This window comes from Podarcis gaigeae, assembly GCF_964106915.1.
Source record: "Podarcis gaigeae genome assembly, chromosome: Z".
Taxonomy (NCBI): domain Eukaryota; kingdom Metazoa; phylum Chordata; class Lepidosauria; order Squamata; family Lacertidae; genus Podarcis; species Podarcis gaigeae.
In genome coordinates this window covers 16,059,370-16,086,252 of record NC_139691.1, presented here as the reverse complement: position 1 = coordinate 16,086,252, position 26,883 = coordinate 16,059,370, and the positions used below count along the sequence as shown (strand labels likewise).

Here is a 26,883-nt window from a genome sequence, read left to right as displayed (position 1 = left end):
GATGCCCCTCAATGTGAAAAATTCATCTATTAAGTTGAAAAATTTCAACTTAGTCAGTGACAGCTTGCAGAGAAGCAGATTCTCTTGAAAAAGACTCCCAAGTAATGGTAGTGCACTGTTGGAATTGCTAACACGGCCACATCCATTGAGTCATCCCTTTGAAGCTAAAATTCAGTACATTTTATTTGTGAGTGTAAAGTAGCTTCACATCCTCTGCTAAGTCCCTGATTCTTCACAAGATTGTGTTATTTGACAAAGGAGCTGTGCCTACTAACGTCATACCTTTTCCATCCAATATACCTTCAACTATGTCTTTACGCAGGGACGCGGGTGGCACTGTGGGTTAAACCACAGAGCCTAGGACTTGCCAATCAGAAGGTCGGTGGTTCGAATCCCCGCAACGGAGTGAGCCTAGCAGTTCGAAAGCACGTAAAAAGTGCAAGTAGATAAATAGGTACCGCTCCGGCGAGAAGGTAAACGGCGTTTCCGTGCGCTGCTCTGGTTCACCAGAAGCGGCTTAGTCATGCTGGCCACATGACCCAGAAGCTGTACACCGGCTCCCTCGGCCAGTAAAGCAAGATGAGCGCCGCAACCCCAGAGTCGGCCACGATTAGACCTAATGGTCGGGGATCCCTTTACCTTATGTATTTACGCAAGGCTTGATAAGGTTTTCAGAGATGGTATGGGCTTCACCAGCTTGGGCAAATTGGTAACTGACTAAGTAGGACCACCATCAAAGCCTTTTCGTTAACTGTTTTAGAGTGGTAGGATATGATTTTCTGGGCTCGTGTAAGTTCACCATCCTTCCTTCTGAAGAAATCGGCCCGTTTGCTCTTGCATTTTAGTCAGACCCCACTCCCCTTTCAAAATGACAACACATTTTTTCTGGCAACATGGCACTGCATGGAGACACTTTACCGCAAATTTCGTACTTTGTTGCCACTGGTCTCCACAAACCCAATACCCAAGTAAGAATTGTGGTTCTTCCTTTCCCCTGTGGCACCGGTCTCTGAAGAACTAGGGCTAGACAGCTGGTTCAACATTTCAGGAGGTTGTAGATTTGACTTTTAAACAAGACCTGCATTTCAGATGGGAGTCTTTTGCAGCCCTGCCAGGAGGTGCCACTAGGGATTGAACTTGGGACCTTCTGCATGCAAAGCAGCTGCTCAACCCCTAAGCTACAGCTCAGCTCCTTGACTCAAGGAATCAACACCCCCCTGTGCTAAAAGTGGAGGCAGAGAAAGTTTCCCCACAGACATAACCCATGAATAACTTAGGAGCAAGTACTTCATCTAACCTGTTTTTTTAAAAATAATAATAATAAATAAATAAATTAAGCAAAGGTCTTGTTTAAAAGTCAGATCTATTTTTTTCTTCCCCACATTGCACTTTCCCCCTCTTTTATTCTGCTGTCTGCCTCTCTCTCACGACTTCCCCCTCCCCTCCTCTCAGCCCCTTTCAATCCTTCTAAACACTTTATAAGCCATAAATATACCCAAATCAGTTTAGATCAGTCAGAGTAAATGTCAAATTATCCTCTTCCCCCCATATCTCGGCTTCTTTCCCTCCCTCCCTCTTGAAATCAACAGCTCCTAATAATCCGTCCCCCAACCTTTCATTATCGTTTGCATTCTCATGCGGTGGAGATTAAATGAATAACGTTTTTTAAAAAGAGAGAGGGTTTTTTTATGGGGGAGCCAAAGATGGGAGGTAAAAAAAGAGAGAAAGTGAAAGAGAGGGGGGTTTGAAACAGGAGCACTTACTCTCAGTGTGTCTTTAGCCCATTACCCCCCCTCCCCCTGTTCCTTTTTTTGATTTCTACATCACTGGTTTGAAAAGCGTTTGAGTGACGGCATGGCGGGGACCCGCGAGGGAGCCGAACGAGGTGCATCGCAGCAAAAATGCCTCCGCGCAGTAGGTAGAAAGTAACGTAATTATAGAGCAGGTCAGAACCACTCGGCTGAGCAAAAATAAAAGCGCAGAGGTTTTTCTGCAGCCCGTCAGGGGAGGTAACATCATTGTAAACTCTCTTCCCCCCCCCCAATAAAAAAGGGTTGTTTTTTCTTTGCAATTTTTAGAAAATGAACAGAGTTATATGTGTGGGGTGTCTCTCTCTCCCCACCCCCTTTGCAGAGGCAAGAAACTAGCTCATTTGGGGTTTTCATACTGAGGCATACACTGCATATGTTAAACGCACATTTAAAGTACATTTCTCACCCACTCTGATGAATCCTGGGAACTAAAGTACATTTCTCACCCACTCTGATGAATCCTGGGAACCATGGTTTGTTGTGGGTGCCTGGAAAGGGAGCTCCGTGTAGGATAATCAACAGTTCCCTGGATTCTTTAGGATGTTTGTTTTAAATGTTTGATGTATACACAAACATTTAAAGGATATTTAAAGTGCACTTCCTGCTCACCCTGAAGAATAATGAGAACTGTGGTTTGTTATGCGTGCTGGGAATGAAAGTTCTGTGTGGGATAAACTATAGTTCCCAGGATTCTCATGGGGAAGATTATATGTATGGTATGTACAGGGACATTCAAAGCTCATTTACCTATCCATCCTGAATAATCCTGGGAACTGTTGTTTATTATGGGTGCTGGGAACTGGAGCTCTGGGGTAAACTACAGTTCCCAGGATTCATTGGGGTTATTGTTTTGAATGTATGGTGTGGACATGGACATTTAAACCATGTTTACCACCCTCCCCAAAGAATCTTGGAAACTGTGGTTCATTATGGATGCTAGGAATGGAAGTTCTCTGTGGAGTAAACTACAGTTCTCGGATTCTTTGAGTGGGGTGCATTAAATGTTTGTTGCATACACAGACACTTAAAATTCAGTTACAGATAGGTAGCCGTGTTGGTCTGCCATAGTCAAAACAAAAAAAATTCCTTCCAGTAGCACCTTAAAGACCAACTAAGTCAGTTCTTGGTATGAGCTTTCATGTGCATGCACACTTGGTATCTGAAGAAGTGTGCATGCACACGAAAGCTCATACCAAGAACTGACTTAGTTGGTCTTTAAGGTGCTACTGGAAGGAATTTTTTTTGTTTAGACATTTAAAAGATATTTAAAGCAGATTTCTCACCCACCTTGAAGAATCCTGGCAACTGTAGTTTGCTGCAGGTGCTGGGAACTGGCAGGGTAAACTCCACTTCCCAAAGTTCTTGGGGTTCTTTAACATTATTTATTTAATATATGTATAACCCCTCTTTCTCCCAGCTTGTGATTCAATGTGGATTAATGTGTGGTGTATACACAGTCTTATTCTTACAGTTATTAAAGCCAAGTGTGTTTTCTTTTAAAATACAGTGGTACCTCGGGTTAAGAATTCAATTCGTTCTGGAGGTCCATTCGTAACCTGAAACTGTTCTTAACCTGAGGTACCACTTTAGCTAATGGGGCCTCCCGCTGCTGCCATGCCGCCGGAGCATGATTTCTGTTCTCATCCTGAAGCAAAGTTCTTAACCCGAGGTACTATTTCTGGGTTAGCGGAGTCTCTAACCTGAAGTGTCTGTAACCTGAAGCGTCTGTAACCCGAGGTACCCCTGTAATTATGTCGGCCTGTTAGGAACTCATCCAGAAAGCAATGCCTCTTGATAGATCAGGGACTGTGCGACCCTCCCTGTATTGAGGGACTCCAACTCCCATAATCCATAGCCAGCTCAGCCAGAGGTCAGAGACATAGGAGTTGTAGTCCAGCTACATCTGGGGCCCCAAGCAAATCCAGCGAGGCTGGAGGCCAGGACCTTGGACAGAGCACAGAGCACAGCTCAAATGTTGCTTCAGCAACAGACAGCCCCAGACAGAGCCTTATATGGAGCTTGTCCTGTCTCCCCTGAGAGATGTATCTTCTGTTAAAGAGGACTAGCCTGCTTCAACTGCCAATTACTCCAGGGGTACAGGGAGACTGTGGTTCTGCTGGGGCTTTGGGGGTGAGATTTTTGGAGTCAGAGAAGGACCTCCTCAGGCTGGAAACATGCTGTCAAGATGGACTTATCTGGAGCTATCCAGGGCTGGCTCTGGGAACCATACCTTCTCCAACCACCATACCTTGTCTGAATCCATGACCTCATCCCCTGAAAATGTGCAGGTAGACCACCAACATTCAGCTTCATCGGGTGTTCCTGAGTTCTTTTGCTAGGAGAGGGGGAAAATGCAACCTTTCCTTATCTGCTCTATCCACACCGTGTATGATCTTATGCGCCCCAGTCTTGTGGGTGTATGAATGTGCATGCAAGGACTGAACCCTCAAATCAGCTTTCAGAATATACGTTAAAGCAATAAAATCTCACGGTGGCAGCAGCAAGCAACAGCATGTAGCACTTTCAATTAAAAGCAAATGCCTTACTCAGGTGATTGCTTTGTCAAAATCAAGATCCCTGCCAGTGTTTCCATTTTTGTCCTGCCCCTTCTGGAAACTGAAACTGCTGTGTCGGATAATGAAGAGCTATAATGGCCATTAATCCCCAATCCTTGTTTTCCAGTTCCATATTTAACAATTAAAATAATTAACAGGGTGTGATTAGAGCCCCCTGATTATGCCATGGTTGCAATGAGCCCCTTGATGTCCTTTGCCCGGCTCTTAGTGCTGAGACAATCTGCGGATTAGGCAAAATGAGCTGATAAGATTCAAGGCCAGTCCTCAGCAGGGGAAAAAAAGATCCCATGCATGCTGTAAACTAGCAGATCAGGCCCAGAGAGCTATGGCAACGCTTCATGCTCTGCTACTGTACTAATTAAAGGGTTTGTGTTTCATTTTCTTTCTTTCTTTTAACATCAGGAAGCATTATGTATTTTTTTTAAAAAAATATGATTTAACACTTAGGAAGTGCTTGCAATTTGCTAAGAGCCATGCAGGTATTAAAAGATGAAGGCGTCTCTGATCGCAGGCTTACTACTGTCTAGTAGACAAGTGGGATGAAGAAATCAAGAGTTGGAGCAGATCCACCATTATAAGCGGTATTGCCTCTGGATACCAGCTGCTGGGAGTTGCTTGAGGGAAGAATATTGCTGTTGTGCTCAAGCCCTACTTCTTGGCTTCCCATCATGGGCATTGGATTGGTCACTGAATCCAGTTAACAATGCTGGAAGAGATGAGCCTGCAAGTTTCTTACATTTAGCTGGTCCTTCATTGACTGATGGATGGGGGCCAAGTGGCTATCCCCTTGCCATGATGTTTTCCCTGGAGGTGCTAACTTCCAGTGTGGCCCTTGAACCCCTGGCTAGCAGCAGAGGCCAAAATGTGCCTCTCTTCAGACTTAAAATAGGATGGTGATTATGATTATTTTTAAAATGCAGCGGAGTATTGAAAACTACATTTAAAGGCAAGCTTTTGTTTTTTCACATGTGGGAGCACTCAAAACACAACTCTCTTAACTGCAGATTTTGCTGCTTTTTTTTTTTACATGACAAAGTATTCAGTATTCTGATTTATTTGTATTTATTTATTTTACAAAGGAGAGTATTTAAAATGCATGTTTCTAATTACAGGTTTGTTTTATGTAAGGGAACATTTTATTTTATTTTTTAAAGAGAATATTTAAAGAAGTGTAACCAATTGGATTCTGCTCAGAGTAGATGCGATGAAATTAATGGACCTAAATTAGTTATGGTCAATAATTTCAGTTGGTCTACTCTGAGTAAGACCACTATTGGATACAACCCAGTATTTTAAATCCTGCTCTTTGGCCAAAAAGGGCTCTCAGAGGAGGTCACTAAAAATAGACAGTCCCTGTCCGCAGGCTTATGCTCTTAAACAAAGAAAAGACACAGCATCAAAGAAAAAAATGAATTGGCCGGAGGAGGAAATGAGCAAAGTTTTGTACCAGTTCTCACTTACAAGTTCCTTTAATGACCAGCTGCTGTGGCAAAGTCCGAGAGGAGAGGCCAAAAGCTGTTCATTTCTCAGCTGTGCCAATTGAATGGTTCTGCTTCTCTTCCCTTCTCTGTAGCAGTCTGATGGAATAGCTGCTGCTATTAATGGATCTGATTGAGGCTTCTCAGCAGAAAATATGCTGTCTTTTTGTTGTTGTTGCATGGGAGAGGATTTGAAATGATGATATAAGAGCCTAAGAAGAGCCTGCTGGATCATGCCAGTGGCCAATCTAGTCCAGCCTCCTGCTCTCACAGTAGCCAACCAGGTACCTGTGGGAAGCTTAGAAACAGGGCCTGAACAAGTTGAGCTGGACTCCAACTCCCATCAGCCTCTGCAGCCACCATGGCCAATGGCCAGGCACGTCCAGAGTTGTAGAACAGCAGCGAAGTGGTTTAACAACCAGTTCCTCTCCACGTAGAACTTTGGGAATTGTAGCTCTGGTTTTTTTTTGGGTGGAGTTTACTAACAACTCCCAGCACCCATAGCAAACTACACCTTCCAGAATCCTTTAGGGGAAGCCATGACTGCTTAAAGTGGTATTATAGTGCTTTGAATATATGGCGCGAATGTGACCTTCATCATAGCCATTAAATTGGGTCTACTCTGACCCGGCCACCGGAAACAGTGCCCCAGGAGGAAAACGCTTAGATGTCCAGGAAAATTCAGACATATGGCAACCCATGTCAGAAGTGTAGATTTTTTTTTTAAAAAGAGAGATTTAGAAACTTTGGGCAAAAATAAAAAAAAAGCTCCACAACTTTGCCCCAAAACTCAACAACTTTTATGTTGAGATTTTGACTTTTTGAAATTTAACTTTGAGAGGGAGCTGCATTCCTAGCTTTCCCCTGGACCTCAAACATCTGCTATGGGGTCAAATTAAGAGGCTGGTGCCAATGTGAAACACCCACACTGACAACCCCCTCCCCCACATTTTGCAAAGCAAACCATCCCCTTGCAGTTGAAATGATGCGGGGAGGTGGGGGAGAGGGGAAATGGGTTGCTTTGGAGACTTTGGGGGGTGCCAAGCCATTGTAGGATATCTTTTATTGCTTTCTAATTAATGGGACTGTGCTTGGTTTAACAAAGGGGTATTTCTGAGCACCTTTAATGGGGCTCCTGGTTTTTGAGATAGAAGTTGCAGGGAAACAGATCACTGGTAAGGTAGGGGACTTAAGCTCATGGAGGGGGCTCCCCTCTCGGCAGAAGCTCAGAGCCTTTGATTCTGCAGTTACAGATAGGTAGCCGTGTTGGTCTGCCATAGTCAAAACAAAAAAAAATTCCTTCCAGTAGCACCTTAAAGACGAACTAAGTCAGTTCTTGGTATGAGCTTTCGTGTGCATGCACACTTCTTCAGATCTGAAGAAATGTGCATGCACACGAAAGCTCATACCAAGAACTGACTTAGTTGGTCTTTAAGGTGCTACTGGAAGGAATTTTTTTTGTTTTGATTCTGCAGTTGACGTAGGAAACAGAGAGGGCTTTGTCACCCAGCTTGGACTCCAGGACAACCACATTCTGCCTCCCACAGTGCACTGCAGCACCTGGGGTCATTTTGGGAATGTGTGTCTGAGTGTGTGTGTGTGAAATATGTTACTTTGGGTTGTCAAGGTTGTGTTCTTTAACTGATGGGGGTGGTAAACCTCAGGCACCCAGGGGACAATTACAGCCCTCTAAACCATGGGTAGGCAACCTAAGGCCCGGGGGCCGGATCCGGCCCAATCGCCTTCTAAATCTGGCCCCTGAACGGTCCAGGAATCAGCATGTTTTTACATGAGTAGAATGTGTGCTTTTATTTAAAATGCATCTCTGGGTTATTTGTGGGGCCTGCCTGGTGTTTTTACATGAGTAGAATGTGTGCTTTTATTTAAAATGCATCTCTGGGTAATTTGTGGGGCATAGGAATTTGTTCTTTATTATTTTTTTCAAAATATAGTCTGGCCCCCCACAAGGTCTGAGGGACTTTCTGAAAAAGTTTGCTTACCCCTGCTCTAAACCTCTCTATGTGGCCCTAAGACCTCCTGAGGCCACTACCCTCACTGGCCCTTTAGAGCTCCCCCCGCCCATGTGGAACATGTCCTTGAACTGGCAGCATATGCACTTGAAATGCACTTAAAGTGCATTTAAAACATGTTCCATACTTGCAAAAAATCCTGCGAACTGACCCGAAGCTACAGTTCTCAGGATTCTTTCCAGTGGGAGGAATGTGCTTCAGAGATATGGCACATGCACATCCAGTGCCCCTTGCTTCTCTGGATGGATAAAGTATATAGAAGAGGTATGCGTAGAAACAAGCCTAGTGTACAAAATAAAAATTTACGTTTGTTTCTCTGTGCACTTTTGCCTCTGCTGCTGCCCACCACTGGCATGTGGCCCCTGGAAGGTTGCCTAGGAGAGAATGTGGCCCTTGGGCTGAAAAGGGCTCCTTGCCCCTTCTTTAAACATCTCATAGAATCACAGAAATGCAGAGTTGGAAATGATGCCAAGGAGCATCTAGTCCATCTCTCTGCAATGGAGGACGCTCTGCTAAAGCATCCATGACAGATCACACACACACACACACACACACACACACACACACACCTATCCTGGTCTCTAGAAGTTGTGCGGGATGCCTGCCTTTCCACCGCTGAAAGCCAACCTTGGCACTGTGTTACTGTCATTATTATAGCCGCCAAATCATTCTTTTCCCTTTCCTTCCTGCAGCATGGATGTCCAGGGCGATTATGAGCCATCAGACGCTACCGGCTTTATCAACATTAACTCCCTTCGGTTTGTATTGAAGCGTTATAGTTTCAGAAGCCTGCCAATGTTCTAGGCAGATGCTTTATACCACTAGTCTATCTAGCTCAATATTGTCTGTACTGACTGGCAGCAGCTATCTAGGGTTTCCGGTAGGGGGCATTCCTAGCCCCAACTGGATATGCTGTTGGGGATTGAACCCAGGGTCTTCTGCATTCAAAGTGCATGATTTGCCTCTGCATAACAGCCCTTCCCCTAAAATAGGGTTGCCACACCCCAAAAGCTTTTTTTTAGGAAGACCCCCTACCTTAAATGAAATATGGTTCCCCCTACCTTAAATGAAATAAGGTTCCTCAGGGTTCTGAATTAAAGTAGGAACCCAGGACAGTGTCATCTCCTTAATCAGACCACTTTGTCAATATAGCTCAGTATTGTTATACTGACTAGCAGCCACTAGTCTCCTACCTGATAATTCTCCTCTTCCTACCCAAGGTTTGCCACTCAGCTGAATGGGTCCCAGGGCCCCTGTAGACATCTGTCCCCCAGCAGTGGAGATGGAGCCTGGGGTGAAAAGCAGAGGGGTGGCTTCTGCCCTGCCCAGATGTGGAACCTGGGGTCTCCTTAGAGGAGGAACAGGGAGGAGAATGGGGACAAAACTAGAGTGAGTTGGCTCCAACTCTCATTGGCTCTGGCTCCACCTCTTTGGTCTCCCTACATTCCACCCCAACAATCTTGATGGCCACCACCCCTACTGGCATGGCTGAGTTCTTCCATTTCAGAGTATGGGTGGGGGCATCACATGCTCCCCATAACGAAAGATTTCCTTACATACAGAGAAACCTAACATCCCTTGCAAAAGACTTCATTTCTCCCTAATTCATTGGACTTCTGCATGCAGTGTGCCTTCATCTTACAGTCATGGATTCTATAAAGGAGAGAATCAGATGGCCCTAACTGTTTAGCTAATGGAACTTTCCAGGAATAGAAAGCCCAGCTTCCAGGAATAGAAAGCACAGCTAATTAATGCTATCCGCAATCACCTATTTTGTTTTGGGTTTTTACATAATCTGTCCTATGCACACACCCTTCTCAGTTACCTAATAGTCTCTTTTGCCCCTCCCTGCCCCCAGTAGCAGCCTGTTAACTTCTTTGTCCTATGCATTAATGTACACTGTTTTATTCCCTTTGGATAAATTAATTATACAATGATGAGTTTTTCAGCAGGAGACAGGAAAATTTAGAAAAACTCACATATCACCTTGCACTTATTCCCCCCTCCCCACTCGTTTCATTTATTTGTCTCAACTTTGCCCAATACTAATTTTAATTCAGAATGAATTTCTCTCACGTTCTCTTTCTTTCTGTTGGTTTCCAGGCTGAAGGAATATCATCGACTCCAACGCAAGGTCAAAGCACAGCAGAAATAATATAATGGGTGGGGTGGGGGCTGAAGGCTTTTTCTTTTCCCACCCAGCTAACACACCTATGTGCCACTCAGGGCTAATTGCGGTAGTAATTGGTAATAGTTACTCATCTCCCTGTGCCTTGAGGGATCCCACAATGGTTTTGTTACAGTCTTTTAGTGGCACCAATGAAATGGAATCAAGAAAAAGGTGGTTGGTGGAAAGGCGGGAGCATCACCACGCTTGTCAGTTTGCACACGAATATGTTATTAAAATATCTGTGCCATTATTTCTGGAATCTTAATGAATGGGACCTCCTTTCTTTCTGTTTTGCTTCTGACTGTTTCCCTCACACTTATTCAGCCAAGCTGTTTTGCCAAGCTTTAGTCTTTGTCCTTTCATACGAGTTTAAGTGCATCTGAAGGACATGCTGGATTGGGCTTGCTTTTTTTTTTTTGTGGGTGGGAGGGAAGAAGCAGCAAAAGGAAAGAGGGCCCTGGACTCTACCCAAGCCCATCGCTCCACCTGTGGGGAGACTAAAGGGAAAATGGAATGGGGGTGGCTGAGGGAGGTGAAGAAATAAAATAATTCCTTCCATTTTGATCACCACTAAGAGCATTGCTTTCTTTGTCTTTGCATTAATTGCAACGAGGTCTGCTTTAATTTCACCCTTTAAAAAAAGTCCCTTTATTAAAATGAATTTCTCAATTTGTTTTTGCCTCCAACCCCCCAACCCCCCGGCCACTGCCGCCCACATCCCTACAGGGATGCTTCAGTTTGAAAATAAAAATCAAGGTAAAAAAGGATAGAGAAAAATGGAGAAGGTTGCGTGGTGGGGAAATGTGGAATTTTTCAATATTCCAATTGCAGCGTCAACTGTGGACTTGAACTGGTTCCAGAAGAGCTTGAAACATAGAAGGAAAAACCAATGAGAATTAGATTTGCTTGTGCTACTGCAAGGTACAAAAGTGTGTTTAGAGGAAAACTTATATCCTGCTCGGCAGATATTGAGCTTGATGTCACACCGCTGAAAGGGTGTAAAACCAAGAGAGAGTAATCTGTAGCCTTCCAGGAGTTCTTGGACTCAAGCTCCCATTGTCCCTGAATAGGGGTGGAAAGATTAGTCATTTCCAGTTCTCTCAGTTTCTCATTTTTCTGTTCTTAAATTCAGTTTTCCACAACGCTCAAATAAACAAATAATTCCTCATGAAAATTCATTAATGCTTTAGTGCAAATTTGTCTGTTTGACTCATGTACACATTTTTGCAAGCAATGTTCTTTAAGATAATGCATCTTTGTCTGCTAGTTTCACAAATATATTTATTTTTATATACACTCTCCCTCTCATATACACATTTTGGTAAACATCAATTGTTTGGAGAACTGCAGATTTTGAAGGGTGTCTGTGTTTTGGTTTTCAATTTGTTTTGGAATTATGAAATTTCATTGATTTGCCTTTAAGTGTGAACTGAATCATTGCCATAGCCCTATGTATTAACTATCCTCCATAATTCATATTAGGGCAATACTTTTATTAGACCAGCTAAAACTCCAAAATCCATACACTTCAAAATTTCAAAGAGGTGGGGAGCAGGGGGTGCTCTTTATAAAATAATTTAGAGTTGGCTGAGTGGTGTATATTCTTGCTTGCATATTTTATACTAGCATTTCTGGTGTTTGATCGTTTCTGATAGTTCTTACAACCTGACACTGTCTAGCTGCCTGCAGAGTTCTCCTTTATAAAGCTGAACAACACTAAATGAAGGTTTTAAACTTAAAGCACAGCAGCTGATGATTTTTTACTTTTTAAAATGACAACCAAAACAAAAATCCAAAGCTCCACAGGCAGCATTTTAGACAGCCTCACTTTTGGCAAACCCCATGGACCTACAGAAACAGAGATCTAGGATAACATATAGTTATACAGGTACCTTACTGAATGTACTGAAGCAATTCAAAGCTGCTCTGGACTTGGGAAGGGGGGTTGTGACCTGACTTTGGGAACATTTATTAACATCCTGCTTTGACTTGGTGAGGACTGAAAGTACCCTGAAAAATCTCACTTTGACCCCATACTTTACAAACCAGAACTGAAGAACAGAGGAACAATAAATTAAGGAAATCTGTTATAATCTGAACAGCCTCACACCTTTGTCCACCTCTCCCTACCCTTTGCTCGGTTTCATAAGACAGTGGTTCTCAAACTTTTTTCTCTGGGCCACACTTTTTCAGAATGAAAATTTGCTTACGCAGCACCAATTTTTTTATTGAGAAGAAATACATTGAAAAACAAAAGCTAACAACTCCCAGCAGTGCTTAATCTTGAAAAGATATTGTCAGAGCTGCCTCTAGGTCCCAGCTCACAGAGGACCAACGCCAGGTTGATGTAATGTACAAAAGTCTTTATTGAAGTTTAGTTTCCATTTCAAACCCCAGAGCGCGCAGCCCTACGTCTTAGACCTTAGATCGGCGAAGTCCCGTCTGAATCACCTCCCCTTCCGCACCAGTTTAAGATCCTAGCCCTGCTCCACCTTCTGCGCTGTTCTCTCCTCCTCTGGGTCCTCCTGCCCACCGGGACATTGCCCTTTCTGGACTCCTCCGACGCTGAGTCGCTTAACTCCTCCCCCTGCCTCCGGCGGGCTTTAGGACCCGGTTCCCAATCCTCAATCTCTGCTGTCCCGCGCTCCTGTACATTTGAACTTGTTTCTCGCGCCAACCCAGTGACCTTTCTCCTAACCGTTACACTGCTTCTATCACTGCTTCCCTCTTCCATGACACTGGCCGGATCTGACCTCCCCTCCGTTGCCTGACTCTCTGATGGAGGCGTGGTCAGCTCTGCCTCGTCTCTTCTCCCTGGTGGGGAAAGCACTGGCCCCGATACCTGGGACTCTTCCCCCCCCCACTCTGCTCTGGTGGGGAAGCTGGTCCTGATTTCCAACTACTGTTCTGGGAGTCCCTGCTGCCCCCTTGCTCCTGGGGCGTTCCCCTTGGGAACCCCCTGCCCCTGGCCACTGGCGCCCCCTTTTGTGAATCTTCCGATTCGCTGGAGAGGCTCATGGAATCCCTCGGACCACTGTCCCCTCCTACGCTCCCCTCGGATTCCTCCCCCTCGCTCTCCATCTCCCCTCTTCCCTGTGCCTCTGCTCCTGAGCCCCTGACAGATATATATGTGTCTTCTGCAATTAAAACAATAATTTGATACTACAGTGGTACCTCTGGATGCAAATGGGATCCGTTCCGGAGCCCCGTTCACATCCTGAAGTGAACGCAACCTGCGACTGCACATCTGCATGTGTGTGGGTCGCGTTTTGCCGCTTCTGCACATGCACGTGACATAATTTTGAGTGTCTGCGCATGTGCAAGCGGCAAAACCCGGAAGTAATGTGTTCTGCTACTTCCAGGTCGCCGTGGAGTGCAACCCAAAAATGCTCAACCTGAAGCAACTTTAACCCGAGGTATGACTATACCATACTGCAATGTTTACATGTTGCTTGGCCTTGAACCTTCCCACCACACTTGCCATCCTCTCCTGCCACACCAGGACTACTGTTATAAGATGACCTTCAGGAGCTGCTGAGATCTGCATGCTACTGTTAGGAACTGGAGTCAAGTGTAGCTCAGCAGTAAAAAAACACAGTGTCAGTGAAGTTAACTCTTTTATTTTGTTATTATAATTTTTAAATTGATTTTCCACATTTTTAATATCCTCACAATATTCATTTTTCACCTCTACTTAATAGGTTCTTTTGAACCCTTGAACTTCCCTCCACCCTTCCATGGGTTATTTCTTTATCCCATAATTAACTACATCTTTTACATTTTCCAAATCTATATAAATCATAAGTAAAATATAGCAGAATTTCACATTACAAGTATCTTCACATTCCTGCCAGTGTCTTTAAATTTTTACAGTGATCTTTTAAATAAAGTACAAATTTGTTCCAGTCCTTTTCAAATGCTTGATCTTCCTGGTTTCGGATCTTTCCCGTCAGTTTTGCCAACTCCCCATAGTCCATCAGTTTCGCTTGCCGCTCTTCTTTCGATGGCATTTCATCTTGCTTCCATTTCTGGGCTAGTCATACTGCTGCTGCTGTTACATACAAAAATAGTCACTTGTCTACTCTCAGTATCTCTTTACCTATAATACCTAATAAAAAGGTTTCTGTATTTTCTTTAACTCATTATAAATCATCTCCCAGAAGTCTTTTACTTTGTCACATAACCACCAAATATGGTAAAAATATTCCCTTACATTTCCAACATGTTTGAACTCGTTTTATACATTTTTGCAATTTTGCTTGGTGTTAAATACCAGCAATACATCATTTTCATAATATTTTACTTCAGCGAGCGGCATGCAGTAAATTTCATTTCTTCCTTTCATAATTTTTCCCAAGATGACAAATGAATATTATAGCCCAGTATATCACGACTGCCTTAACTTCTTCATCCTTTGTATGCCATTCTAAAAGTAAGTTAAACATTTTTGATAATATTTTCATCTTATTCTCCAACAGATCTATTTCAAACCTTGATCTTATTGTAGCAAAACCATTTTTTAATATATTTAAAAGATATCATTTATCTGATGGTATTATATCATATACATTATTATGAATATATATTCTGTCATATATTCTTTTAATTCTTCAAATGTTTTCAATTTTAATTGGTCTTCTGTCTCAATTAATAAATCTCTACAGAAGGCCCAATTCCCTTTCATATTTACCTTTTTAACTGAAAGGTAAGGGTGAGACCCACCAAGGTGTTTTCCTTTCGAATAAGTTTTTATATCTGTCCCATACCTCGTAGGTTGCTTTCTTAATGTGTGGTTCAAGAATCCTTTATGTACTTTCACTTTATCATACCATAAATATGTGTGCCACCCAAATCTGTTGTCGTGACCTTTCAGATCCAATAAATCTGTGTTATCTAGCAAAATCCAGTCTCATAACAAAGGCAAGATGCTTCAGAATATAATTTCAAATTTGGCAAAGCGAAACCACCTCTTTCTTTAGCATCCGTAAGAAGTTAACTCTTTATGCAAAGATGCCAAAACAGCTCAGGCCTAGTGATCCCAACAACTCTTCCCATTGGTCTTGTTGCCTTGAGGCAGTTGCCTTCCCTCTGCTCTCTCTCTCTTTTTTTTTAAATATTTTTATTAATTTTAAGAAATACAGAAAAAAGAATAAAGGATAGTTATAAGAAAATAGAATAGAAGAATAACAAATTTCCATGTTCTTTTTCCATCCAATCTAAAGAACTTCCCCACATCCTCCAAACCCTGCGTTCTCTGTCATATAAAACATCAGCAATTTGTTAACTTATTTCAAAACTTATTGTATCTTCCATTTTATCATGTTCCCTGATTTCAATTTTACTATAACCCAATTCTTGTATGCTTTGTATTAAACACAATAAAGTTATTTCATTATTTTACCTCTAAATTCTTGTGTCTTAATTTTCATTTCGTTAACTTACATTTGCTGAAGCTAGAGTTTCCTGAAGGGTGCATTTTTTTTTTAACATTCATACAGCTTATAGTGTTTTTTCAAATAGTCCTTAAACTTTTTCCAGTCCTCCTCAATTGTTTCTTCTCCCAAGTCTCGGATTCTGCCAGTCATTTCAGCCAATTCCATATAGTCCATCAACTGTGATTGCCATTCCTCCAGCGTGGGTAAATCTTGTGTCTTCCAATATTTTGCAATCAGGATCCTTGCTGCTGTGGTAGCGTACATGAAAAAGGTTCTGTCCTTCTTAAGCACTCTCTGGTCTACCATACCCAGAAGGAAGGCCTCTGGTTTCTTAGGTAAGGTAAATCTCAGTACCTTTTTTAGTTCATTATGGATCATTTCCCAGAAGGCCTTCACTTTCGGGCAGGTCCACCAGAGATGAAAGAATGTCCCTTCCGCCTCTCCACATTTCCAACATTTATTGTCAGACAGATGGTATATCTTAGCTAGCTTGACTGGGGTCATGTACCACCGGTATACCATTTTCATAATATTTTCCTTCAAGGCAGTGCATGCCGTAAATTTCAAACCGGTGTTCCATAACCTTTCCCAGTCTACAAACATAATGTTGTGCCCCACGTCCTGCGCCCATTTTATCATGGCGGATTTGACTGTCTCATCCTGTGTATTCCACTTAAGCAGCAAGTTATACATTCTCGAAAGTAGTTTACTTTTTGGCTCTAACAATTCAGTCTCTAGTTTCGATTTTTCCACCTGGAATCCAACCTTTTTATCTATTTTAAAGACCTCCTGAATTTGCGCATAGTGCAGCCAGTCTCGCACCTTAGTTTTCAGTTTTTCCAAGCTCAGCAACCTCCAATTGTCTCCAATTTTTTCAATTATTTCCCCGTATTTAGGCCAAAGGGCCTCCATGTTAAGTTTCTTACGTGCCTTGGCCTCCACCGGTGAGAGCCACCTCGGAGTCTTACTCTCCAATAAGTCTTTATATTTTGTCCAGACCATCAAAATTGCTTTTCTGACAATATGATTTTTAAACAATTTGTGCACTTTAACCTTGTCATACCACAAATATGCATGCCACCCAAACGCATTGTCAAACCCTTCCAGATCTAGGACGTCAGTGTTCTCCAATAAGATCCAATCTTTCAACCAGCAGAAGGCTGCAGATTCGTAATATAACCTCAAGTCTGGCAGGGCAAATCCCCCTCTTTCTTTCACATCAGTTAATATTTTAAACTTTATTCGGGGCTTTTTGCCCTGCCAAACAAACTTAGAAATATCCTTCTGCCACTTTCCAAAACATTCCACCTTGTCCACGATCTGTAGGGCCTGAAACAAAAATAACATTTTCAGCAATACATTCATCTTTACAGCAGCTATTCGGCCTAACAAGGAAAGTTTCAATTTTGACCATGTTTCCAAATCTCTTTTGATTTCTGACCAACATTTCTCATAGTTATCTTTAAACAAATTCAAATTTTTGGAGGTCAGGTACACCCCTAGGTATTTTACTTTTTTAACCACATTCAACTCCGTTTCTTTAGAGAACTCATCTGTTTCTGTAACTGTCAAATTTTTTGCTAAAACCTTGGTTTTTTGCTTATTTAACTTAAACCCCGCCACCCGACCAAAGTCAGAAATTAATTCTAACACTCTTTTAGTACTAGAGACTGGTTCCTGTAATGTTAATACCAAGTCATCTGCAAATGCTTTCAATTTATATTGTTTCACTCCGACCTCAATTCCCTGAACCAACCGGTCCTTTCTAATCATGTTTAGCAACACCTCCAGAACTGAGATGAACAATAGGGGGGATAGGGGGCACCCCTGACGTGTCCCTTTTTCAATTTTAAACTCCTCTGTCACCACATTGTTTACTATCAATTTAGCTTTTTGTTCTGTATAGATTGCTTCTATACCATTTTCAAACCCCCGCCCCACTCCCATCCCTTCCAAATTTTTCTTCATGAACATCCAAGAAATATTATCAAAGGCCTTCTCTGCATCAATAAAAATTAAGGCCGCTCTAGTATTAAGATTTGTTTGTAGAAGTTCCAAAATGTCAATAATGTTTCTTGTGTTATCAAACAAATGCCTACCAGGGAGAAAGCCAGCCTGGTCCTTATGGATCACTTCATTTAATACTTTTTTAAGTCTACTTGCCAGAATATCTGCAAAAATTTTGTAATCCACATTTAGGAGTGAGATGGGGCGGTAATTCTTAAGTTGAGTCTTTTCAGTTTCTAGTTTAGGTATCAATGTGATGAAAGCTTCTTTCCACGTTTCCGGTGCCTTCCTTCCCTCCATAATCTGGTTACAAACCTCCATCAAGGGTTGTATCAAATAGTCCTTTAAAACTTTATAATATTTGGAGGTTAGACCATCAGGGCCTGGAGACTTGCCCAATTGAAGATTCTGAATGGCACTTTCAATTTCTTGCTGTGTGATGTTACAATTCAGGATTGTTCTCATTTCCAGGGGTATTTTTTGTAATCCATTAGTTTTAAGAAATTGATCCACCTCGGAAGCTTTTTGCGGCCCTTGTGAGTAGAGTTCTTTGAAGTATCTCTGGAAACACTTTCTAATTTCCTCGGGTTTCTGAACCATTCTCCCTTCAATCTCTAGATTTGTAACTGTGTTAAGCTTTTGTCTCTTTTTCAACTGCCAGGCTAGCAGTTTCCCACACTTATTCGCCGATTCGAAGGATCTTTGTTTCATTTGTTTAATTTTCCATTCCACCTCCTGATTTATCAATTTTGAATATTGCGCCTGGAAAAATTTCACTTCTCTTAGCACATCCTTCGACTTAGGCCTAGATCTTAATTTTTTCTCTCCTTCTCTTATTTTCTCCAATATCTTCTCCTTCTTTTCATTCCAGAGCCTTTTCTTAATCGTGTTTTGTTGTATTAGAAACCCTCTCATGACTGCCTTACTTGCGTCCCAGATTATTCTTTTTTCCACGGTGGTATTCAAATTTATCTCGAAATAGTCCTTTAAAGTTTTTTGGGCCTTCTTAACAATCTCCTGATCTCTTAATATAGTGTCGTTCATTTTCCATCTGAAGGATCCGGTTGTATTTAGTCTCAATTCCACTTTCAAAGCATTATGGTCGGAGCAGGTTTTTGGGCAGATTTCCACTTTTCTAGTCTTAGGTGCCAGTCCTCTAGTTGTCCATATTTGGTCGATTCGTGTCCATGTCAGATGAGCTTCAGAAAAGAAAGTCCCTTCTTTCCCTAGAGGGCTCTTAACCCTCCAGATGTCAACTAAGTCCATATTGTCAGTCATTTCAAAAAAGGTTTTAGGTAGTCTGCCATCTTTCGATATGTTGGCACTTTGTGACTTATCCATGTTTACAGACACAACCCCATTCATATCACCCAACATAATGATATTATTATAGTCCAAGTAATCCAGCATAGTCTCATGCAGCTTCCTGAAAAATTCCGATTTTCCCTCATTTGGAGCATATATTCCTAATATCAAAATTTTTTCTCCTTGTGTCTGTATTTCAATCGCCAAAATTCGGCCATGTTCATCTTTAAATAAGAATTTCGGTGACAGGCTCTCCTTTGCATATATCACCACTCCTCTTTTCTTAACTTTGTCCGAAGAAATAAATTCTTGGCCTAGTCTTTTATTAATTAGCACTTTTCTGTGGAGCCTTGTCACATGTGTTTCTTGTAGGCAAATAACGTCCAATTGTTCCTTTTTCAAGATGTGAAAAACTTTCCTTCTTTTTTTCCGGGGAATTTCCGCCATTTATGTTCCAACTGAGAAGCTGCAGAGACATCCTGAATCAATTGACGGGTTCTACAATGGGGTGTCTAAGCTTCCCTCCGATCCCGGAGGAGGTAGTGCTGGTCCAGATCCAGGTGGTATGACTCTTGAAGGTGGTCCCGGTGGTGGTGGAGGCCAAGAAGCTGCAGCTCCTTTTTGCAGGTCCTCCTCGTGGTCGTGTAGGAACTTCTGCTGGTCTTCAGGTGATTTAATTTTTATTTTCCTTCCTTTGTAAGTAAATGAAAGTCCTTGTGGAAAACTCCCACCTATAAGGAATTCCGTTGTGTCTCAACAATTTAGTCAGGTCTATATAGGTAGTCCTAAGTTCCAAGAGATATTTGGGTATATCTCTGTAAATTTCGGCCCTTTTGCCTTCTATCTCCAAAGATTTCTTAAAGTGTAGGCCTAATATCTTATCCCTCTCTTCTCTTGATCTCAGAATAACTAAGCAGTCTCTGGACTTGTCTTTCTTTACAGATTTTCCCAGTCTAAAGGCTGTCACAATTTTAAAATCCTTTTCTTCCTCAATTCCCCAGAATTTGGAGAACAAAAGTGTCAGAAATCCCTCTAAATTGTCATTCTCCAGTTCCGGGATAGCCCTTATCCTGAGATTGTTTTCTTTACTTTTCAGTTCAACCAATGACAGGTAGGCTTGTTGTTCCCCTACCTGTCTTTTCAGAGGCCTTACTTCCTCTTTAACTTCATCAACCTTTATGTTCGCCTGTTCTGCTTTTTGGTTGGCTTCCACAGCTAATTTGTAGTTTTCTGCCGTAGCTCCTTGCAGTTTCTCAATCGCCTGGGTGTGCTGCGAAACCTGTTCAGTTAATTTGCCAATAGAGGATGTAGCTTGGTCAATTTTTGATGTTTGATTGTCCACTTTTTGATTTAAAACTGCCAGTTGTTCCAAAATTTGTTTCAAAACTGTTTCAGATCCTCCAGTTGCCATATCTTCTGTAGCAGGCTGTACAAATTCCACCTCCTGTGCTGTCAGCACAGTTGGGACGGATGATCTACGATGATGAGTTAAAGTTGTTTGCGTAAGTTGCCCAGATTTTTTCTCTTTTTCTTTATCTTTAGCTTTAGCTGCTCTTGTTCTCCCTGAGCCGCTCATTCCACACCTGCCTCTGTTCAAGGTCAAATGATCTTTTGTCCCATGGGAAAGACAAGTCCAAAATATAAACAATTAAACCACAAAGAATTTCAATAAAGTTCAATTCCCAGGCCACTATACTTCCACAGTCCTATAGGGGGAGTGTTTCAAAATTTCAAAAAAGGAAGGAACTATTTTCTGCCATTGAAGTTCCTATATTCCCCATGTTAAATTTTTGTAATTCCAATGCGCAAAAGGAAGGTTTCCAAAGCTTCCAGTTTCTTTAACTCCAGCCACAAGGTGTCAAAGGAGGTCTCAGCAACAATGTTAAACGTTAATATCTCAGTCCATGCAACAGTTTAAGTCTCTGCTACAATGTCGTCAGTTTGACAACAGTTTGACAGTTCTCTTCTATACACTGGCAGCCCGATGACAGGGTTACCCCTTTTAATTCCGTTTAGCCCAAAAATAGGGGGACAGTTCCAAAAAGCAAAAGTCCATAAATTTCACAGTTCTTTCCCTTTTCTCCTCAAAGATACACAGTCTATCAATGCACTCTTTCTTCCACTTTTACAGTCCCTTTTAAACACTTCAGCTCGCTTCCGAGCCCTTGCTTTGATCTAATTAGCAGAGTCGGGAGGCGGACTTCCTGTTACTCGCCTCCCGTTTTCAGCCGAATTTCTCCAATTTGGTAAAAAAAAAAATTTAAACCCTTTACTCACGGGTATGTTGCTCCAATTTCGATGTTTTCAGGAAGAAAGGTCGGCGCTCATCAGCAGCAGCAGCGCGGCTTTGCGTCCACGAAAAGAGCGATGAACTCACAGCGCCGCTCCCCCTTTCACGTTCCGGAGCCTCTTACGAGGCTCCTTCTCCGCTTCTGGGGGGGCTCAAGGCGCCCGCCGAGTCCCACGGCCGCAGGCTCGCTCTGCCTGCGGTTTTTCTTGATGGGTCTCCGCTTTGCCGTAGCGGACGACCCTTTTTCGCGGAGCCCCTCTTCACAGCGCGAAGAGGACCGCCATTGCTGTTTCGCGCCGCCTCTGCTCTCTAAGGCTTCTCCTCTCCAGGGTCCTTCCCAAGCAGTTGCAAACTGTGCACAACCAATCTCTGCTCCGCCCTTTTCATTTCTCTCTGTTTTCCAAGAGACAAGCTGGCCACAGCAGGAGGGGGAGGCTCCCTGGATTCTTCAGCAGCCTGCCCTCTCACTGCCTCTCTAGCCCCTGCTTCTACCTCGGAGTTTGAACTGCTCTCTGCCACAGCCTCTTCCTGCTCACTAAACCCTGTTACCTCTTCAGCTTCTGACACCGCCTCTTCCTAGTCTGCTTCCTCTTCTCCCTCTGACCACTCATTGTCATCCCACCACCAATCCCCTGGCTCTGAGGTGTCATCCCTTGGGGGTTCCCCAGCTAGTGTCTCCCACCACTCCTCTGCTTCCAGCCAGCCCATGGCAGCTGCTTCCCCCTGAAGCAAACCACTGAACTGTGCATGTAGCAGCCTCCTTGGTGAAAGTACCTTCAAGCCCTGGAAACCAATTCTGCCTACCTAGGCTAGGTCTTGGATGCTCCTGGACAGGGAACAGGGAGTTGGATATGTTTAGACTGAGAAGGATATGATAGCCTTCTTCCAATATCTAAAGGATTGTCACATGGAAGATGGAGCAATGGTCCTACCCTGCTTCGGAGGGTAGGACCCAAACCAATGGACTCAAGTTACAAGAAAGGAGATTCCAACTAAACATCAGGAAGAACTTTCTGATAATAAGAGCTTTTCAACAGTGGAATGGACTCCTCCTTCCCTGAGGGGTTTTAAGCAGAGGTTGGATGGCCGTCTGTTAAGGATGTTTTAGTGAGATTTCTGCATTGCAACAGGGTTGGACTAGATGACTCTCAGAGTCCTTTCCAATTCTGTGATTCTATTACTTCCTGGGTCAAGTAAAAATTGCTTGTCTTCTCCTGTATCTGAGTGTTGTCTCCATGGTTAGTCTTTGGACTTCATGTGCTTTTCAGTCTTGACTGCAGAGCTTCTGTAAAATCCCTGTCTTGACTCAGGCTGCTGCCATCATCCTGGGCCCAACACATAGTAACTGTGATTATTAATGTTGAATATTGGCTATTAATATATGGATATGTGAGGGGATTTAGGCCCACAAGCTTAATGTGGCCCTCTAGGAATCTCTGTCTGTCCATCACGATGCTCTTGAGGCCCCAGTTTTGTGCTGGGGTCCTGCTTGAGGATTTCCTGCAGGCATCTGGTTGGCCACTATGAGAAAAGGATGCTGGATGAGATGGGCCACTAGCCTGACCCTGCAGGCTCTTCACATGTTCTCAGTGCCCCCCCCCCATCTAGAGTGGACCTGCTTTCCCTGTCTTCACTGCCATTGTTATTGCTGTGCTGTCTCCATCCCCTCTTTTCCCTAGGGAGAAAAACTTTTCCCAGCCTGCTTTCTCCATGTCATGCCTAATTTTATTCACTTCTATAATTTCCCATTTCACTCTTCTTTTCTCCAAAGTCCCTGAACAAAAATCAGCATTTTCTTCAGTTAGAGTGTGCTGGAGCGTAGTTCAGGCACCTCTCAGGTGGGCACCATGGTGGGCTAGCACTCCCCCATCAGTTTCTTGCACTACATACTTCTGAGAAGCCCAAAACAAACTTTTCAAGTCAAAAGGGAAGCTGGCCAGCATGTGCGGGTCTGCACGTTTTTTTTTAGATCTATGACTCTACCTTGCTCCTAGCCACGCTCCTAGGTCAAGCTATGGGGTGGGGCCAATTCATATTTCCTTTTCTTCAATCCGCCCGGTGCCTCCCATGTAGTGGGAGCAGGCTTTAAGCTTTGCAGCCTGGCCTCTGCCATTGCATGCATGCGTGCATACCCTCCAACATTTCTCCAATGAAAATAGGGACATCTTAAGGAAAAGCAGGACATTCCATGATCAAATCAGAATGCAGGACAGCTTCTCTAAACCAGGGACGTCCCTAGGGACACCTGGAGGGTCTGAGCGTGTTTGTGTGAATGTCCTTCCAAGCTGCCCTAGCCATTTGCCTAAATATAAGACAATAAGGGAGGTGCCAGCACATTTATTTGACCTGCACCAGAACCAGGGGTGACCCTCAAACCAGCTAGGGAGACAGCTTGTAGTTTTTAGCACATCCGCAGGTGGTGAATGTGGCTGTTGTCAAACCGGCATCTGTTCAGGGCTGCCTGAAGTTGCCCAGCAACTTACTATAACAACTTCATGGTGACTTCTGGGACCTATTTTACTTGAGGGGGGGGCACTGACCACAAAATTTCTTCAAAGGGGAGTCACTCCATCCCCAGTGAATCTTCTCCAAGGGTCCGCCTGATAACACTGAATGAGCACAAACCAGTGTTACTTGTGTGTGCAAGCCAGGCTGGGAAACGCTGGTTTGATAACATTGGCAGCATCACTATGGCTTTCCCCCTCCCTTGAAACTCCTCCCACACAGCCTTCTCTGGTCTCCTTACCCCTCTTGCCCTGGGCTGCAAGCCCTCTTGAGCCAAGCCCAGAGGCCTCTGGGTAACGGACAGCTGTTGGATGACCCTTCCCGTTAGCTTCCACCTCGGGCACACTGCGTTGCCAGCAGGGCTGATCTGTACGCCTCTCAGGCTGAGGAGTGCAGGGGCTCCTCCAGGGTCACTGTCAATCGATATCTCATCTGCAGGCTCTCCTAGCGGAAGTGATAGCATATTGGAAGAAGGTAATGGCTCTGGTCTAGTGGAAAAGGCTAATCTTCCCCAGCTGTACAGGATCTCTGCAGGTGGCCTCTGGCATCTTCCTCCCGACACACCGCTGGGCTCCCCAACGGCAGCACACAAGAGAAGAAGAGGAAGAAAAGGACCCTTTTCTTTAAAGGCACAGAGACTCCCTTTTCATTGCTAGATCTTCACTGGCTGGGGCGAACTGGACAGCTTAGGGGGCATGGAAGGAGTGGGCCAGGCCACCCCTACGGCCCATGAATTGCAGCCCATCATGTGTTCACTGGGTTCTCACTTCCCACATTTCCAGGAGGCAGCAAAGCCAGGAGAGTCCCTGGATAGTGGAGTCCCTTTCACTTAGTGGAAAGATGTGGAAGGCTTTTCAGCCTGAGGGCCACATTCCCTTCTGGGCAAGCACCAGGGGGCCACATGCCAGTGGGTGAGTGGGGCCAGAGTCAAAAGTGAGTGGAGAAATGAATGTAAGTAGGTTGGTGTCCACACCCATCCACCCCTCTGTTCCCCTCCAGGTAAATAATATGCATGATTGGAGTTCCAAAGACACATTTCCAGCTGGGCAAAACAGTCAAAGAGGGTGTGAAACAGACCTGGTGAGGGGTGTGACCTACGGAGACTCCTGAGGACCAGATTAGAGAGTCCTGGAAGGCTGCCTTTAGCTTCCAATCCTGAGCTTGAGTCACTAACTGCTCCTCTTTTCGTAGCTGACAATTTCCCTGTTGCATGTATTTGCGGGTGGCGTGTTGGCAGGTGAAATGTCATTCTGATACTGCCTTTGTGGCACTTTGCATGCAGAAGGTCCCACCTCTCTCATGAGAGACATTCTCCCTTCACTTGCACTCATCCATCCTTTGAGAAGGGAATGTCTCTTTTTTAGATCAGCAGTGGGGAACCTGATCTAACAAGAGCATTCCCTCCTCTCACATGACAGACAGCTTCTGCATACAGTGGTACCTCGGGTTACGTACTTAATTCATTCCGGAGGTCCGTTCTTAACCTGAAACTGTTCTTAATCTGAAGCACCACTTTAGCTAATGGGGCCTCCCGTTGCTGCCGCACCGCTTGAACACGATTTCTGTTCTCATCATGAAGCAAAGTTCTTAACCCGAGGTACTATTTCTGGGTTAGCGGAATCTGTAACCTGAAGCATATGTAACCTGAGGTACCATTGTATAGGCATTCTCCCATTATGCAGAAGAGAATGGTCTTTCTTAGATCAAGGATATGGGACCTGTGGCTCCCGAGATGTTGTTTGACTTCAATTCCCCTCACTCCTATCCCATTTGTCATTCTGGCAGTTGGCTGTATCGGATGCAGTTGATGCGTGTTGGAGACCAATAACATCTAGAGGGCTGCAGGTTCCCCATCCCTACTAAACACACCCCACTTTTATAGCCCTAAGGCTGTGGCAGAGCAGGCAGTACAGTAAGGGAAAAGTGATATGTTCCCCCATAGGGATACATGTGACATCCGTCTCCCTGAGTGAGGGAGGCAGATGGAGACCCCTCGGAAGCAGAGTCCAGCGCCGTAAAGTGTAATAAATAATGCATTGTGGCAGATAAACAGCCACCTCAAGGAACCACATGCAGGGTTAATTCAGTCCCTGAGGGCTCAACGACATCATTAACCCAGTGAAGAGACGATGGTGCACAATGCCACACCAACCGGGGTCATCCAAAATACCTCCAAAGTTGTGTGGGTGTGTTTACAACACAGCATGGGTGTGAGGAGGATGAGCTGAACTCTCCCTATCTTCTTCAGTTTCTCCTTGAATGCAGGCTTTGAGAAAAATTAAAATAAAAGCATGCTATTCTACTTGGCTGGGGGGTGTTGGTTCTGCTTGCAGAGCCACATTGGGAGAAAAACAGATGTTTTGTTTTGTTTTTTAAGGGAGAGAGATGAGGAAAGGTTGCAGCATTTGGGATGTTTTAGTTCAGAGAAAAGACAAGGAAGAGGAGACATCACAGAGGTCTATACTATTATGCATTGAATGGAAAAAGAAATGTTTTCCTCCCTTTCCCATAACATTTGAACTCATGGATGTCCTACGGAGTTGAATGGTGGAAGATTCAGAAGAGACACAAGGAAGAATTTATGCATGCGGTGCATAGTTAAACTATGGAACTCGCTCCAGCAGGGGACAGCAGTGGCAACTTGGATAGCTTTAAAAGAGGGCTGGTAACCTTATACTAGCCACAATGGCTATGCTCTGCCTCCACAGTTGGAGGTAGCAATGCTTCTGAATACTAGTTGCTGGAAACTGCAGGTAGGGAGAGGGCTCTTGTACTCAGGTCCTGCTTCTGAGTTTCCCACAAGGGATTTGTGGTGCCTTAAAAACTAACCATTCTTTTTATTACGGCATAAGCTTTATTGGAATCCACTTTGTCAGATGCATCATTCGAGGATGGTTATGTTCCACCTCTACTGTCAGAGGAGGTTTGACAGTCAGTCCTGGAATATCTGCTCCCTGCCTTGCAGACCTTTTCTTACCTGGCCTGGCAGGGCAGGGCCCTGACTAACTCGAGCTACAATAGCTGAGGCTGCTGAACAGAATTTTGGGCTGGAGTATTTTTTGCGTGGTGGGTGTGGGTGTTATTGTTGTTAATATTTTGTGTCTTTATTTGGGATCTCATGAGGAAATTGTTTGATTTGGTTGTATACTTTCTGATTTTTTTGTTTTGTTTATGCCTTTGTTAAGTTTGTAGTTATGTAATTTTTATATGTTGTAAGCCACCTCGAGCATTGTTTTAACTTTGGAAAGGTAGCATACAAATAAAATGATTGATTGA

The 26,883-nt window shown here is 43.7% G+C and overlaps 2 protein-coding genes across 11 annotated transcripts in view; one reads left to right on the top strand and one right to left on the bottom strand.

The window, feature by feature from the left end:
- The window catches only part of ASS1 (argininosuccinate synthase 1), a 78,572-nt gene extending 67,329 nt beyond the window's left edge, over positions 1–11,243 (top strand). For both annotated transcript variants that reach the window (XM_083721490.1, XM_083721491.1), the window contains exons 14-15: positions 8,588–8,653; positions 9,999–11,243. In XM_083721490.1, the coding sequence (XP_083577616.1) occupies positions 8,588–8,653; positions 9,999–10,050 (118 nt within the window). In that variant the 3' untranslated portion in view covers positions 10,051–11,243. The remainder of the gene's footprint in view (positions 1–8,587; positions 8,654–9,998) is intronic.
- A 2,426-nt stretch (positions 11,244–13,669) lies between these two features.
- The window catches only part of LOC310836376 (uncharacterized protein), a 43,017-nt gene continuing 29,803 nt past the window's right edge, over positions 13,670–26,883 (bottom strand). For all 9 annotated transcript variants that reach the window (XR_014560051.1, XR_014560052.1, XR_014560053.1 and 6 more), the window contains one exon: positions 13,670–14,113. The gene's annotated coding sequence lies outside the window, so the exon portion shown is untranslated. The remainder of the gene's footprint in view (positions 14,114–26,883) is intronic.